Raw genomic sequence first — 16,146 nt, forward strand, 5'->3', positions numbered from 1 at the left:
TAGTCATTTGTAACAAAATCCAATTAGACTATGCTTTACAATAAAGTAGCGACTCAAATTATCCTTCTCTTGTATTTATCATTTATGTGCTTTGTTCTGCTTGGGCTTTCGTGCAACATCTGCATTTTCATAACAAATCACAGCAACGAAACAAAATGAAATGGCTGCAAATTTAATCTGCATTAGAATGCGCTGAATGACAGAATAAGGTACAACATTACATTAATGGTAAATTGTTTTAAATATTTTATGATGTGCCTTTGCCAATAATTTATTATCTATGACATCACTGTAGCTATCACTTTAATTTTAATCATTCTGCCTGATAGTAAAACAGACTATTTATAGCTTATTCTATGATGCCTTATATCTATATCTGCCATTAGTAACAGCACATTTCAGTGAGGTGGCCATGTCCGGTGATTATAGACCACTAAAAATACTACGTTGTTTGCTAGTAATCATTTGGTAAACATGCACTTTTTATACTCAGAATTATGGAGTAGTAGCAGAAGTTGCACCTGCTAGAGGGTTGGATGTACATTTTAAATTACAGCTGAAAATTATGGCCAGGTTTTAACATTTCAAGTTATAATTTAAGGCTATGTTAAAACTCTTCTACTTGGTCCAACTGTTAAATTTTTAGTAGTCCATAAATGCAAATGTAGTGGTGATTTACATTCAAACAAGGTTACAACAGAGTTCTACTGGTGTAACCAATTTAAAAACCACTGGGGCTAATAAGAAGAATGTCTCTACTGTCGCATATATACACATACAGTACAGTACAGTGCTTTCCTTCACATATCCCAGCTTGTTAGGACGTTAGGGTCAGAGCGCAGGGTCTGCCATGATACTGCGCCCCAGGAGCAGAAAGGGTTTAGTGCCTTGCCTGATAGAGGCATCTTGGCAGTGCTGGGGCTTCAACTCACAACCTTCTGCTCAGTAGCCTAGAGCCTTAACAACTGATCCACTACTGCCACACCAATGTGCAGAGATTATAGAACATAGAAATAGTGCACTAATAAAGGTACTACAAGATTGATGCTCATGAGTTCGGTTAATCCTAATTAAAAATAGACTCTCATCCATATCGACTCTCCGAGCAGTGCGGGCAGCAGTCATATCCACCTTCAAATGCAAACTCATTACGGAATAAGATGTGCACTTCCAAGATGAGAGCAAGAAGGAAAGAAAGAGAGAAAGAAGGACAGATTCAGTTTCAGTCAATTATGACTACAATGAGTCGATAGACAAGAGTCATCTGTCAGAAACGCTGTCCATCCAACTACGTATAGGTAACGGATGCTAGCTTGCTTGTGTAAATAATGAGCAGTTTTATCTATTAATGAACACAACCTGTGAGAAATGCCACGCTGTGGTGCATGCATGATCACCCCCAAGTACACTTCTTTAAAGGTTAGACTTTATATTATACATCAATTCACTTTTAGCTAATCTTTCTAAATACACAATAGCTGTAACTACCACCTTGTATGAAATATATCATGTCACATGTAATGGCCAAGTGCTCTGGCAGCAGATCTGCCACCAATTATATCACCATTAGCACCTGAATTAACTGATCGCTGAGTTCCTGAGTATTCTCACTTGCTTGCAGGCATGGCAGCATGCCTGCATTTCAGAGCCAAATTATTCTTCCCCTCACCCAGGAACTGCAAACGGGTGAAATGGATTTCACTCATTAGCTCAGACTGCATAATTTAGACATGCTCACTAACTCCTGCTTCACATTCTCCTGTCTTTACATGCACACCAGTTTTCGCATATATTTGTTTGCTGATTCTTGTTTCACTGTGTCTCCTGTCTTTGCTATGACATTTCCACAGCTGCCTTTAACTTTATTCTTGATTATCCTGCAGATCAGGCATGATATTCACCAGAACTGAAACCCACACACCGAGAGCACTCCAGCTCATCTCTGTGTATGTATAATAAAACATGTTCTTATGTACTATTCAGCCTGTTTCTGCACAATGCTCCCAGCCACCAACAGTAATAAACTCTCCAAGGTTACAGTCATTGCTTCGAAAATGATAGGTCTCACCATTCTCAACAAGATGTTGACAAGAGAGGCGTCATACAAAGGGCACTTGTAATTTCTCACGACGATCAACATCCATTAAATCTATCCTTTATTCAACTCCTGTCTGGTTCTTGATACAGGACATTAGCTTGGAGGACTTTAGCTTGTTTAGCTTGTTTTCAGGAAACGCTTTGTTCCTTTTGGAGCATTTGCTCAACAAATTCAACAAACTGCCTCACTGAATCATATGACAGGACATAATCTATTTTGAAGCATGGAGTATCAGATACAATTTTAATTGTATAGCACTTTTAGAAAATAGACATTGTCATAAAGTAGAGAAAGTAGATTTAGATTGCTAATGAGCAAGCCAGAGGTGATGGTGGCAAGGCAAAACTCCCTGAGACATCATGAGGAAGAAACCTTGAGAGCAACCAGGAGATAGTCCTCACTGCAGAATCAAAAGCCTAATCCTACCCCACAACCCTAAATCCTAACACACAATCCCTGGACTGTTGGCTTTTCGACTCCTCCCAGGTATGAGAAGCTAGATCAGGTCTGACTCCACCTTATGGACTTTTTGTTCTGCAGCGAGAGGTACTTGGGAACCAGACTCAAAAGGAAACCCATCTTTTTGTGGGTGACACCGGATAGTGGGGTTATAAATCATTACACTATACAGATATAGAAGATTAAAGACAAACAGTACTAAGTGTGTCGAAAGGATGTTCAGTATGAGCAGACTGTGAATAAGAGTCTTGGGATGAGCGCAGGATAGTCTTTATGATTACAGCAGCAGCTCCTAATCCTGCATCAATGGTGTGACTATGATGGTATACTCTGTCTAGGGGGATGTATATAGTTACTAGGATGGAGTAATACAATGCCATTATCTTTATCTGTATCTGTTTAGTGCTTCAAATCAAGTCAAGTCAAGTGGCTTTATTGTCATTTCAACCATATACAGCTAGTTAGTCCACAGTGAAATGAAACATCGTTTCTCCAGGACCAAGGTGCTACATAAAACAAACCACAGAACTACAGTAAACATTACATATATTTACATAAAGTGCACAGTGCAAACATGTGCAGACGGCACAAGACAGTACAAAGACTATCAAAACAAGACAACGGGCACGGTGAGTTACAGTGCAGCGCCGATAAGTACACGGTACTAATAAAAAAGTGAATCTTATGCCAGTAGTGCAAAAGATTGACAAAATAAGTTGCTGAATGTAAACATAGCAGCCAGGTGGAGAGAATAAATATACAGTATACAATAAATATTTATAGCAGCAGAAATTGAATACAGGTGTGTGCAAAAATTGCAAAGAGGATGGAGTGATGCTCAGTTGAGTGTGTGTGTGTGTGTGTGTTTTCAGTCCAGTCCCTGAGTATCTGATATCTGATATCTGATATCAAATATCTGAATCCATATCTGTACATGAATTTAAACCCAAAGTGGGTGTCGGCCTAAACTGAAGGTTTCTTCTTCTTCTTTTTTTAATTAAATATGAAAATATTATCCCTGAAAATACTGGAAAACTTCGGTAAAACCCAGAGGTAGAAATGGCATCAGTGTCAGCATGGTGTGTGAATTGTGGCTTTGACAGGTCATCAACCTAAGCTATATCACTCAAGTTCACAATTGGTCTCAACTAGAGATGTGCCCGGGACTGCTGTTTTTAATCCCACTCGCATATAGTATATTATTATTATTTTACCTGTATGTGATATTTAGTTGGTTCTATTTCCCAAAATATAAACCAACTAGTAGCCTAATTGAAACCACCATAACCCTGACCAGGCAGTTACTAAGGATATATGAATGAACACTGTAAATGTGTTCATAAATCACAGCGACTACGACTGAGGTCTTTCTTTGGTCCACAAGCTTAACATCTGATCGTTTGCTCACATGAAAGTATGGGATCCCAACCCATTAGTCTCAACCAGACGTCCCGTGAATCCTTCTTACAAGTTTTCTAAAAAAAGAAAAAAACTAAAAAAAATGAATATTGTGCCTCCTACTCATTTCTGTATTTGTATCTGTTCAGAACACATTATCAATAGGTTTACATGTGATGCCTGTAAGATTATATGGATAAGTGTGAATAGATTGTTGGGCAGACTACAAATTTTCACTCTGAAGACAATAATAATAATAATAATAATAATAATAATAATAATAATAATCATGGGCATTATTTTTTCTGCTCCAGATTTCAAAAAGCTGTGGAAACTTTCAATTTGACTGCATAACATTTGCCCATGCCATAACTAACCCTTATGTGCATAAACCAACCACATAGCTTGCAGTCATCTGCTATCTGAGAAGACATGTTCATTGCAGTATGATAAGGTTAAAATGTTATTCACACTTAATTAGTCATGGCTGATGATGTGCAGCTCTCCATCTGACAGGACTTGATCTGAACTTAATTGGTGTGGATTTACACTGTCCTTATTTTGTTCCCATATGTACTGAGGATCAAGTCACGTAACCCAACATGTACATAAAACCAAGAGGGAAACATAATGTGCTTCAACAAATCACTTGAAACATGTTCTATTAGATAAGTTAATCAAATAACAATGCTTTACTTGACTGATTATTGTGCACTCCATTTTTCATGTTACATTTGGATCTTTTGTGTACATTGATATGGAGCTCTCATAATACCTACAACAACTCATCAAAATCTCATTTTTGGAGAAATGTGGGCATTGTTTCATAATTCTATATCGCTAATGAGCACAGATGTCTGACCATTTGATTACTGTTGTCCCGATGAGCTCTTCTGTTTCTTTTCAGAAAGCAAATATCAAATGAACTGAGGATGAAAAGCAATGGTGGATGGACATAATTATAAACACACCACATCAAATGCTGGCCTACTTGGAAGCAGATTTCTGCATAGGTTGAATTTTGTACACCCACACCCATATCACCCCTACAATACCTGTAAATTAATTCCATATACTGAACCAATCTGTTTATACCTGCAATCCCATCCTCATCCATAATCAAAACATACTTGTGTAATGATGTGGGTTTTTTTTCATTTTTAGTTACCTTCATCTGTGTTCTTCTAAATGTATATTTAGTGAATGTTGTATTTTTGTTGCTATTAATGTGCTTCCTCAAAAAAAAAAAAGATGTACAAGGTTTGAGACTATAATAAGATAGTACTTTCTGACCATTTTTCAAATAGAGAAGTCAATAATTTGGTTATAGTCAACATCTGTTTTTGATTGCACCATAATTCTGCCATATGTCAGATTTAACTCAGGATATTATGTTGCCACTTATTTCTTTTTTTTTTCTTTTTGCATTTTTCCTTTTAATATTTTTTTTTAATATTCAACTACACTCAACCTGCTCTTGTTTTTTTTTTTTTTTTGGACAGTGCTGCACATCTAAAATGAACATATTTTTTCACCTATACACAGGGGTGAAAAAACTACTAAGAAAGTATAGTTTTTAATTGAAGGTAAAAATAAGGTGCTGCTTTTAAATGAAGTAATTAAAAGGAAATGTGTTTAAGTGATGAAATTAAATGTTAAACAGTATGTCATGCTTTCCTGTGAAAACTATTATAACTTTTATTATTTATTTAAAACTATTATACGCAACTATGCCATTTTGCCTGAAAACATCATTCAATCTCTGTAAGCATGCATGACTAACACTACCTAGTTTGTTACAATATAAAATAACCACTATTTACCATTAGAAAAAAAATAGTGGACCTCCACAAGTTTGGTTCCTCTTTTGGAGCAATTTCCAAACAACTGAAGGTACTACAAGTATCTGTACAAACAATTGTATGCAAATATAAAAATCTTGGAGCCACACAGAGACTGCATTGTTCAGGAAGGAGGCACAAATTAACTCCCAGAGATGAACGAACTTTGGTCTGAAAGGTTCAACTGAACCCCAAGACAGCAACAAAGGAACTGTTGAAAGTGCTGGAGGCATCAGGTGCTAAAGTATCAAGTACCAAAGCATCCAGCTTTTTACATCGCCATGGCCTGAAAGACTGTGTTTCAAATAAAAAGCCCTTTATTCTAAGACCAGCATAAAAAAGCCAGCTTGAAGTTTGCAGGTGATCACCAGCCTTTTGGAGGAGAGTTCTCTGGTCAGATGAAACAACAAATTGCTGTCCTGTATATGGAGCACTATGTATGGAGGAAAATGGGGGAGGATTTTAACCTGAGGAACACCATTCCAACTGTGAAGCATGGGGGTGGTAGCATCATGTCGTGGGGGTGTTTTGCTTGAAAAGGAACTGGTACACTTTGGAAAATAAATGTATCATGAGGAAGACATCAGCCAGAAAGTTCAAACTTGGTTGCAGCCAGGTCTTCAAGCAGGACTATGATCTTCATCACACCTCCAAAGCAGTAACAATATGCTTTGTCGTGTTTTATTCCTCACATATTTGAAATAGTAATGTACAGTACATTTCACTTTGGAAGATATTGACCATAGTTTGCAATATATTTCATTTTCTCATTATTCTGTCTCTCATAGTTTCTATTTTCTTTCAAATTTATGTAATTAAAAGACAATGCCACCAAATATTAACAAAGTGTATGTAAACCTGTAAACCTCTGACCCACTGAAAATCTGATATTGTAAATAAAAGGCCTACATGTATTTGTATTTTAAAGTTTGGGTCTCGACTGCAAAATGAGTAATTCAATCAATTTCCGTCACTTTGTTCTTACAAGGTTACAATAAAATGTTACAATATCCATGTTTTTATTACATTTAGTGTGTTACTTGTAAAGAAAATGTGACACTGACACCTCTGCAATAGCACCATGAAGCCCTAAGGCAACCCAGAAACCTTGGTCTAAATCACTCATTCATCTTCAGTAACTGCTTTATCCTGGTCAGTATTGCGGTAGATGCAGAGCCTAACACAGGAAAGGCTCGACTCTAAACTAACTCTGCTCAATATCAATGGTCATTTTTTTTAGCTTTCATTCAAAAAAGCAGTTAGCACCGAAACCAGTATTAAAACACATAACCTGATAATAAAGAACCATTCTTCCCTCAGAAGGATTTGTTAAACCACATTTTACATTATTCCAATAAAAAGCTGCAGAGCTAAAGGCCTTATTACTGACAGATCTATATAATGATTAATGTTTGCATAATTCTGACTGCCCTGTAAAAATTCAAACTGTCTTGTATGTAACGTCTGAGTGCTTTTGTTTGAGGAATATAATATGCACTGTGTTCATTTAAAAAAAGAAAGAAAAAGCTTACAGCAGACTATAATGGTCTGTGCCATCAAATCATGTCAAAATGGCTGTAATTATAGGCTTCCAACTGGGACAAACCCTGTCGTTCCTGAATCATAATTAAAAGTTCAGTACAAGAGAATGCCTTCCGACATGGTGAAGTGATGACTGCCTTTCTTCTTTTCTTTCCTTCAAACATGGTTCACATTTATTTTTTTAACTTTTCAAAAGCTTTATCAGCAACCTAAATGTCATGGCATGTTCATGTGTAGAGCAGTAGGCAGTTGTGCAGCCAACCATGTGACTATAATTCTGGAAGCATAATGACAAATGATCTCACGCTCCCTCACTCTCTATCTACAGCTCGGTGTGCAGTGCGTTCACACTGGGAAATCTGTGCTATGTACGGTTAATACCTGGATGATGTATTAGAAGTGCAGGAATTGTACAACATTTTTGTACATGGCAGTTGCAGCCTCATCTACATAATGACTGATGCATGCTAATTTTGCTAAAGGCATTCCTCTGCTGTTACATTTTTTTTTTAAAATTATCAATATAAAATGATTATATGACATCATATCAAAAGGTAAGGCCTGTGGCAATAAGAAAATGTATCATGAAACTATTATCTGAGATATATGAATAATTTTATTATTTTAATTCAATTCAATTCTATTTGAATAGCACTTCTAACAATGTCCATTGTCATAAAGCAGCTTTACAGAAATATATAAATTCAGGATATAAATTTTAAACTTATTTATAAATTCATCCCTAATCAGCAAGCCAGAGGTGATGGTGGCAAGGAAAAAGTCCCTGAGGTGATATAAGAAAGAAACCGTGAGAGGAACCAGACTCAAAAGGAAACCCATCCTCATCTGGGTGATAATGGATAGAGCAATTATTAATAAATCCCTTCTATAACTGTGTACTACATGGTCAACAAGTGCAATTGTGTAAACATTACAGTTATTCACGTGAAGTCTATTTTGTTGAAGTTATCAACTGTTCACTGATGAAGTGCAAAACTGATCATATCAAATGCAGTCCAAAGGCATCTTCATGGTTTGTAAGTGGTACTATCCTCACTAATCTCACTGATCTCATGTGGGTCCATCCTCAGAAACAGCAAGTGATTTCCAAGTAATAAGAACTCCAACCAGAATACTTTATAGTTCAATATCTAGTTTTCAGAGAGGGTGACATAGCCTAATGTTAATGTTTGTGCTCCGCATGTGTGATATAATGATATTACCATCCCTACACGACGTTACGTTGTCACGATATCCAGTGTCATTTAGCACGATTATATTACCAGACCTAGGGTTAGGGTCTGAAAAATCAGAGTATGCTTGTATGGGTTATCACTCAAAAACATGCCTAAAGAGCAGGCAAATAAAATAGGCCTATGACAAAGTATAAATAATAAACAGAATGTGATTAAATATGCTGTTTTTGTTTCTTTTGACTGGAGCTCTCCTGCTGAGCTGTATCAACAGAGAAAATGTCGACCATGTGAACATTAGAAACCGATTTATTATCTCGAAATGTGATGTTTTTTTGGTTTTTTTTTAAAAAAACTGTTTACTGTGTATTACTGCAGAATCACTGAAAAGTCCACCATCCAGCTGAGTTTCATGATTGCCACAGTTTCTGACTGCGCAGTTGGTAATATTATTACGCCTCATCATACCACCCCATCACTGACTGTCTTCCTATAAAAGCATGCTTTGTCGTGTTTTATTCCTCACATATTTGAAATAGTAATGTACAGTACATTTCACTTTGGAAGATATTGACCATAGTTTGCAATATATTTCATTTTCTCATTATTCTGTCTTTCATAGTTTCTATTTTCTATCGTATATCTTTCCCAAGGCTAAAGATCACGGTCTGGCCCTGCTGGTTGAAAAATTCAATGGAGGATCTATCGACAGAAGACAAATACAGGTTTAGTGACTGGCCCCATTTATGATCCTGTAAAAGCGTTTTCTCTTTTTAGCCTCGCTACACACAGGTCACAGTCACCTCGCCATCATCTGTCAATCTCAGCTTAATTCTGTCACTCAGAGAGACAGTAACGCGCATGAGAGGCTCTGAAGCTGCTGGAATTAACCTCATCCAGTTATCCTTCTGCTGGAGGACAGAGAGAGAGAGAGAGAGAGAGAGAGAGAGAAAGAGAGAGAGAGAGAGAGAGAGAGAGAGAGGCAGGGAGGCAAGACTGCAACTGACCAAAGCAAGTAGCAGATTGCCTTCCACCCACACAAAGTCACCCCGATGTGTGACACCCACTAGATACAATAACAGAGAAATAGATAAATAGAATTTCGAAATTGAACGATGGATACACTCTGAGAGAGACGGGGGGAGGCTCTTTAAATTTGCCGATTTGCCAGTTTTAAAAGAACAAAGACAGCAGAGACCCATCATTAGAAGAAAAGAATAAAGATGAGAAAGAGAGAGAGAGAATTACAGGATGTGGTATAAAGAAAGAAAGCTCTTTACATTTGCTCTTTTGTCACAAATTTAAAGAACACAGACAAGGCAGACTTCTTTACCCGGCTGATAGAGAGGGGGAGACAGCAACAAAGAGCAGAGAGAGGAAATAGATGGAGCAAGAGGAAGAGGGACAGAGGGGGAGAGAGAAAAAGGGGCAAAGAAGCTTGATAAATTTGCCCTTTTGTCACACATTTAGAGAGCACCGATAACACAGACCCATTATTATATATGGCTTCCTCACCTGTCGAGAGCGAGAGCGAGAGAGAGAGAGAGAGAGAGAGAGAGAGAGAGAGAGAGAGGGGAAGCTCTACAAATTTGCCCTTTTGCCACAAATTTAAAGAGCAAAGATAACAGAGATGTCATTATGCACAACTTTTACTGCTGATAGTTTTTCACAGAAACTGCTCTCTTTGGCATTTATAATGTTGTGTTTATAAAAATCACCTTTCAGCGCATCTCTCTCTCACTTCCTCCCTTCCTTTCTGCTTTAGTCTTTCAGAGTTTAACAGAGGTTGTATTGATAAATCATCATTTACTGTATGATGTGTGTTTTTTAAGTCAGTGTATGTGTCTCTCCTTCAAAGACAATAAGTTGTGGCATCTCAATACGTAATCAATCATCCAATTAAATACAAACAGGATGATTCTACTGAGAGAAGTTTTAATGCAATATGTGATCCAGTAACATACAAACAGGATTAGGAGGCCACGCCTCCTTCAGTGGGACGGACTGGCACCGAGGCCACACCTCCTTCACTGTGCTGACAGACACAGAGGCCACACCTCCTTCAGTGTGCTGGCAGACACAGAGGCCACACCTCCTTCACTGTGCTGACAGACACAGAGGCCACACCTCCTTAACTGTGCTGACAGACTCAGAGGACACACCTCCTTCAGTGTGCTGACAGACACAGAGGCCACACCTCCTTCACCGTGCTGACAGACACAGAGGCCACACCTCCTTCACTATGCTGACAGACACAGAGGCCACACCTCCTTCAGTGTGCTGACAGACACAGAGGCCACACCTCCTTCACCGTGCTGACAGACACAGAGGCCACACCTCCTTCACCGTGCTGACAGACACAGAGGCCACACCTCCTTCAGTGTGCTGACAGACACAGAGGCCACACCTCCTTCACTCTGCTGACAGACACAGAGGCCACACCTCCTTCAGTGTGCTGACAGACATAGAGGCCACACCTCCTTCACCGTGCTGACAGACACAGAGGCCACACCTCCTTCAGTGTGCTGACAGACTCAGAGGCCACACCTCCTTCACTGTGTTGACAGACACAGAGGCCACACCTCCTTCAGTGTGCTGACAGACACAGAGGCCACACCTCCTTCAGTGTGCTGACAGACACAGAGGCCACACCTCCTTCGGTGTGCTGACAGGTAGAGGAAAGAAAGAGGGTGAGATAGAAACAAATTGTGCCAAAATAAAGAAATTTGATAATATTTCTAAATGATAATAATGATATACTGAGATGATGTGTGTGTGTGTGTGTGTGTGTGTGTGTGTATGTGTGCGTTTGTGTGTGTGTGTATGTGTGTGTGTGTGTTTGGTATCAGATTTGGACCAAAACAGCGATACTTGGATAGATTTTTGAATCAATGTAGCTCTTTTGCAAATATTGAGACTATGCACTGATTGGTCAATCGTTACCCCCTGCAGTGAGCACGTGTGTACAAGTGCCAGTGCAGCTATCGAGCATAATGCTGTTAATCATCATTCGAGCCACTGATTGGGTTGCTTGTTAATCAGCCATCTTGTTCTCTTTGATCCGATTAAAAAGAAAACCCACTCAAAATGATTTATTATGTTCACACTGAGGCTGTTTATACAGGGTTTGAGCTCAGTGCAGTCCTCACACTGATGCGCTATTTCTGGAAATATTTTATGCAGATCGATTCAGAATGTCAGTTTATGTACATGCATATGCACTGTGTGTGTGTGTGTGTGTGTGTGTGTGTGTGTGTGTGTGTAGTTGTGTAGAGTTACAGTAATGGGTTATTTAAATGCATCCTGCCTGTGTGCAGTGTGACAATGAGGCGGTGCTTCAGGCAACTTTTGCAGAAGACCTTCATGTTTAGATTTCATGCTCAACTATATCTATATCAAGAAAAATTCTAGAGGGTTCTGTGGTGAAAAAAGAAGGGATTTGGTTCTGACGATAACACGGAAAGACATTAAGAAGGTAAGATATGCAGTCAGTAGGCTGCAGCAAGAAACTCATTAGGTCGATCAAGGTTATGTTTTCCCCTCAATTAGAGGGCTTATTTATTCACTTATGTATTAATTCTTAATTTTCATAACCCTAACTTGACGCGGCACTCCGATTAGTTTTCCATGTGTTATAGTGCACAAGGAATAAACATTTGCATTTTTAGAGAGTGTAGCACATGCATCTTATTCACCATGAACTCATTTCCTTTCATAATCCATCTTTTTTTCTGCTGTTAGCTGCATTCTCTGTTGTTTCATTCTGCCCTATTTATCCTCCTCTCCTCTATGTTTTTGTGGAGTGCCACCCAAAAAAAAGTTACCCCTGGGAATCAATTAGACACGAAGAAGCATTCTTTCCACATTTTTAATTGGTTCGTGAATCTCTCTTTCACAAAAACACTTGCAAATGCACAAGTTAGATATAGCTTTGCACCTGTTATAAATGTGTGTGCGTGTGTGTGTGGCTAGGAGTAAAATTGTGGCATTCTGCTCAACATTTTGAAAAAACAATAACAAAAATGCATCATTATTCTCACTCCATTATGTCATGATGTATTTATTTTTTTCCCAGACATCCTTTCTGTGAGCTGCATCCCACTCCAGCTGTGTCAGCCTCATTAGCTCAGACCTCTGACCCTCACCTTCAAAAGTACAGATGCAATTTGCAAAATATCAAATCAAATGCCATTAATCTCTGGACTGACCTCATACTACCCTAGGATTGAAACTCCTGACATGACTGTACTTCTCCAACCATTTCAGAGCATCCTAATCTCAGTCTACTGTATGAATCTAGTCATGTAAAGGCAACTTGATCAACATACCGGAAGTAAAACACTTTATATTTGATGTCACTGTCAATTAGACTGACATTGCATTTTCTCTATTTGACTGAAGACCACAACACACAACACACCGAGTGCTAAAAATCCTTAACAGATATACAGTTTGAGGCTGATTTTTTAAAATAATAAAGATATTTCCTGGTTTATTTAATATGACATTGAAGCAAGTGTGGCAAATATTCAAGCATACTCCACCAACATACTTACTTTTCTTCTACAGCTTTTAAGATTTGAATTTTTGATGAACGCCATACTGCAAGCTTTTTATTTATTTATTTATTTATTTTTCACTTCGGGCACGTCCAACCACTTCAGAAGTCATCTATGAAACTGGATAGTATTCACCCAAATAGTAGAAAATTGTGGGCCAAATATGTTTGAGTATAGATACGTAAGGGAGAATTATGGCAAATTATGTTTCATGAAAATGGTTCAAATTAATGCGGGGTTCCAAAAAAAAATCAGTATTCAGTAGAAAATTATACTAACCATCATGCATAAGCAAGGCAACTTAAAATCTGTGCTTGCTAACTAGTGGAATGATACGGTTTAGTAAATGTGCCATGTAGATACACACCTGTCTGCATCTCAATGATAATCCACTGATGTATATTTATCATAAGCAGGGTGCTTCTCTTGGTCTAGCAGGTTCTCATGAATTCATATCACAGCCTCAGGGTGAAGTAGTGGCGTACGCTGGTTTTTTTTTTTTTTTTTTTTTGCTTGAGTTCACTGCTTGAAACTCCTACAAGTGATTTTCCATCAGGAGACATAAGATAAAAATAATGTATTCCTAGACTTTGATTTTATCCATTAAGAGTTGACTGGACTGTGGAAAAGTGGCATTTGGGAATAAACATGGCCACTAAAACACACACTCCGGATGCTAGTCTGCAGTCAGTCATGGAGGATTTACTCAGGATTTGTCACACATGACATGATATTTTTGGTGAAATTATTTTTCTAGATATTGATCCTGATCAATCATGCACACTGTAACCAGGGACAGGAACTGAGAAAGAAAGAAAAAAAAAAAGAAAGTCTATTTTGATTTCAACTGACAAGTGGAAATCATCAAGAGATAGAAAGGTGTGAAGACGAGTTTTAATATGGGTTAAGACAAGATAACAACAACAACAAAAAAGAAACAAGTATCTCAGAATAAACTTTACCAGTGTGTGTATTCAGAGTTAAAGTCAATGTGAAGGCAGTACAACAAACAGAAACGCAGCATTTCTTCTCTCTCTCTCTCTCTCTCTCTTTCTCTCTCTCTCTCTTTCTCTTACTCCCAGGACCAAGGTGATGGAGTGATGTCAGATATTATTTGTGTATTATTCTGGAAATCAGTTACTTATTGATTTATGACCACAGAAATAACATATGTCTGAAAAGTATTTATGATACTAATAGCATGCTGACATTTCAGGTCTTGTGTAATAGCAGTCATTTCATTCAGATAAAAGTAGTAAGTATGAATCACACTTGATTTATCCATCTATCCATCCATCCATTCTCCGTGCTGCTTATCCTACACAGGGTCACGGGAATCCTGGAGCCTATCGCAGGGGACTCGGGGCACAAGGCGGGGGACACCCTGAACAGAGTGCCAACTTATCACAGGGCACAATCACACACACACACACACCCATTCACACACTACGGACAATTTGGAAAAAAGCCAATCAGCCTACAAAGCATGTTTTTGGACTGGGGGAGGAAACCAGAGTACCTGGAGGAAACCCGAAGCACAGGGGGAACATGCAAACTCCACAAAGGGCGGAAGCGGGATTCGAACCCCAACCCCAGAGGTGCGAGGCAAATGTGCTAAGTCACCATGCCCCCCACACTTTATTTATTTATTTATTTATTCAGTATGTTATTCAGGGTTTGTTTTTGCTGGTATCTGATACTGCAGTTTTGGACAGTAGTAATATTTCTCCTGGATGGAGCAGAAGTAAGTATGCGATGCTCTCAGACTCTAATCGTATGAAAAGTTGTGAAGGTTAAGGTTAGGGTTAAAGCAGGAGTTTGCCTTTGGACCTTTGTTTAACAAAATCCTCTTCACCTACAGTCATTTAAACTGGTACGAGCTCTTCATGCGATCAGACTGGATTTGGGACGCAGCCCCAAACTCGTGTCCTCTTCCTGTCCCTCCTGTCCTTCCCTCTCTCTCTCTCTCTCTCTCTCTCTCTTCCCCCCGCGCGCGCAGAGGTGAGTCGTCCTTCAGCTTACCTTTCCTGGAGACGACTGCAGCCGACAGCGCGAGCGCCACGCCGATCACACGCGCCAGGACTGTCGGCGTCTTCATTCTCGTCTTCTCCAAGCGACAAGAGAAGCAAACTCGCTCAAAAAAATGTTCCGATTCTCTCTCTTTCTCTCTCTTTCTCTCTCTCTCGCTCTCTTCCTCTCAGCCCCTCGCTCGCAGATTCTTCCCAGGACTAGTAATGAACGACCTGAAGTCCGACAGACACAAAAAGAAAAGTCGTCACTGGCGGATAGTCAGAATCTCACCGCGCGTGCGAGCAATCTGAAGCCGCGAGGAGCCCAGGATACGCAGACCGGCCCGTGACGTCACAGGGAGGGAGGAAAATAATGCACATGGATCTTAGACACACACACACACACACACACACACACACACCTACACATCTACACACCTGTCTTATTATCCTTCTGAGGACCTCTTCCACACAATTATTATACAATTATTAATGCAGCTGCTTAATGTTATGCTGCAGATAAATTTAAAAATAAACCTTCATCTCAGAAACAAAATGAAACATTTTGGCTATTTTATTATTATTTTTTAAATAAAATCAGCTTTGTTAAAAAAATAAATAAATCCTCGTGGGGACCAGCCAAGTCTCTACACAAGGTCAAAACTGAGGATTTTCCTATTCTTGTGGGGACCACACACACACACACACACACACACACACACACACACACACGCACACACACACACAGGGAGAGAGAGAGAAACCTTTAGTACGATTACAAAAATGTTATCCTATCAATTCTCACTTCGTTAAAAAAAAATAATAATATAATGAAAATAAAATCAAGGACAAAAATACATATATATGTATACATCATCTTACAAGGTATACACACTATAGTCTCTAACTTCACACAAAGCTCCTTTATAACACCAAATCAAATAATAAGAACAGAGAGAAAGCATGAGTGGGAGATAGACAAAAGAGAGATACCCAGAGACACAGAACGAGAGAAAGAGAGAAGAAGAAGAAGAAGAAGAAGGGGAG

The 16,146-nt window shown here is 38.8% G+C and overlaps 1 protein-coding gene across 1 annotated transcript in view; it reads right to left on the minus strand.

Annotated features, from left to right (window-relative positions):
- The window catches only part of clstn2b (calsyntenin 2b), a 210,467-nt gene extending 195,044 nt beyond the window's left edge, over window positions 1-15,423 (minus strand). Inside the window, exon 1 of the mRNA XM_034310712.2 lies at window positions 15,113-15,423. Coding sequence (XP_034166603.2) covers window positions 15,113-15,188 — 76 coding nt within the window. The 5' untranslated portion in view covers window positions 15,189-15,423. The remainder of the gene's footprint in view (window positions 1-15,112) is intronic.
- Between the last annotated feature and the right edge of the window lie 723 nt (window positions 15,424-16,146).

This window comes from Pangasianodon hypophthalmus, chromosome 14 (genome assembly GCF_027358585.1).
Source record: "Pangasianodon hypophthalmus isolate fPanHyp1 chromosome 14, fPanHyp1.pri, whole genome shotgun sequence".
NCBI lineage: Eukaryota > Metazoa > Chordata > Actinopteri > Siluriformes > Pangasiidae > Pangasianodon > Pangasianodon hypophthalmus.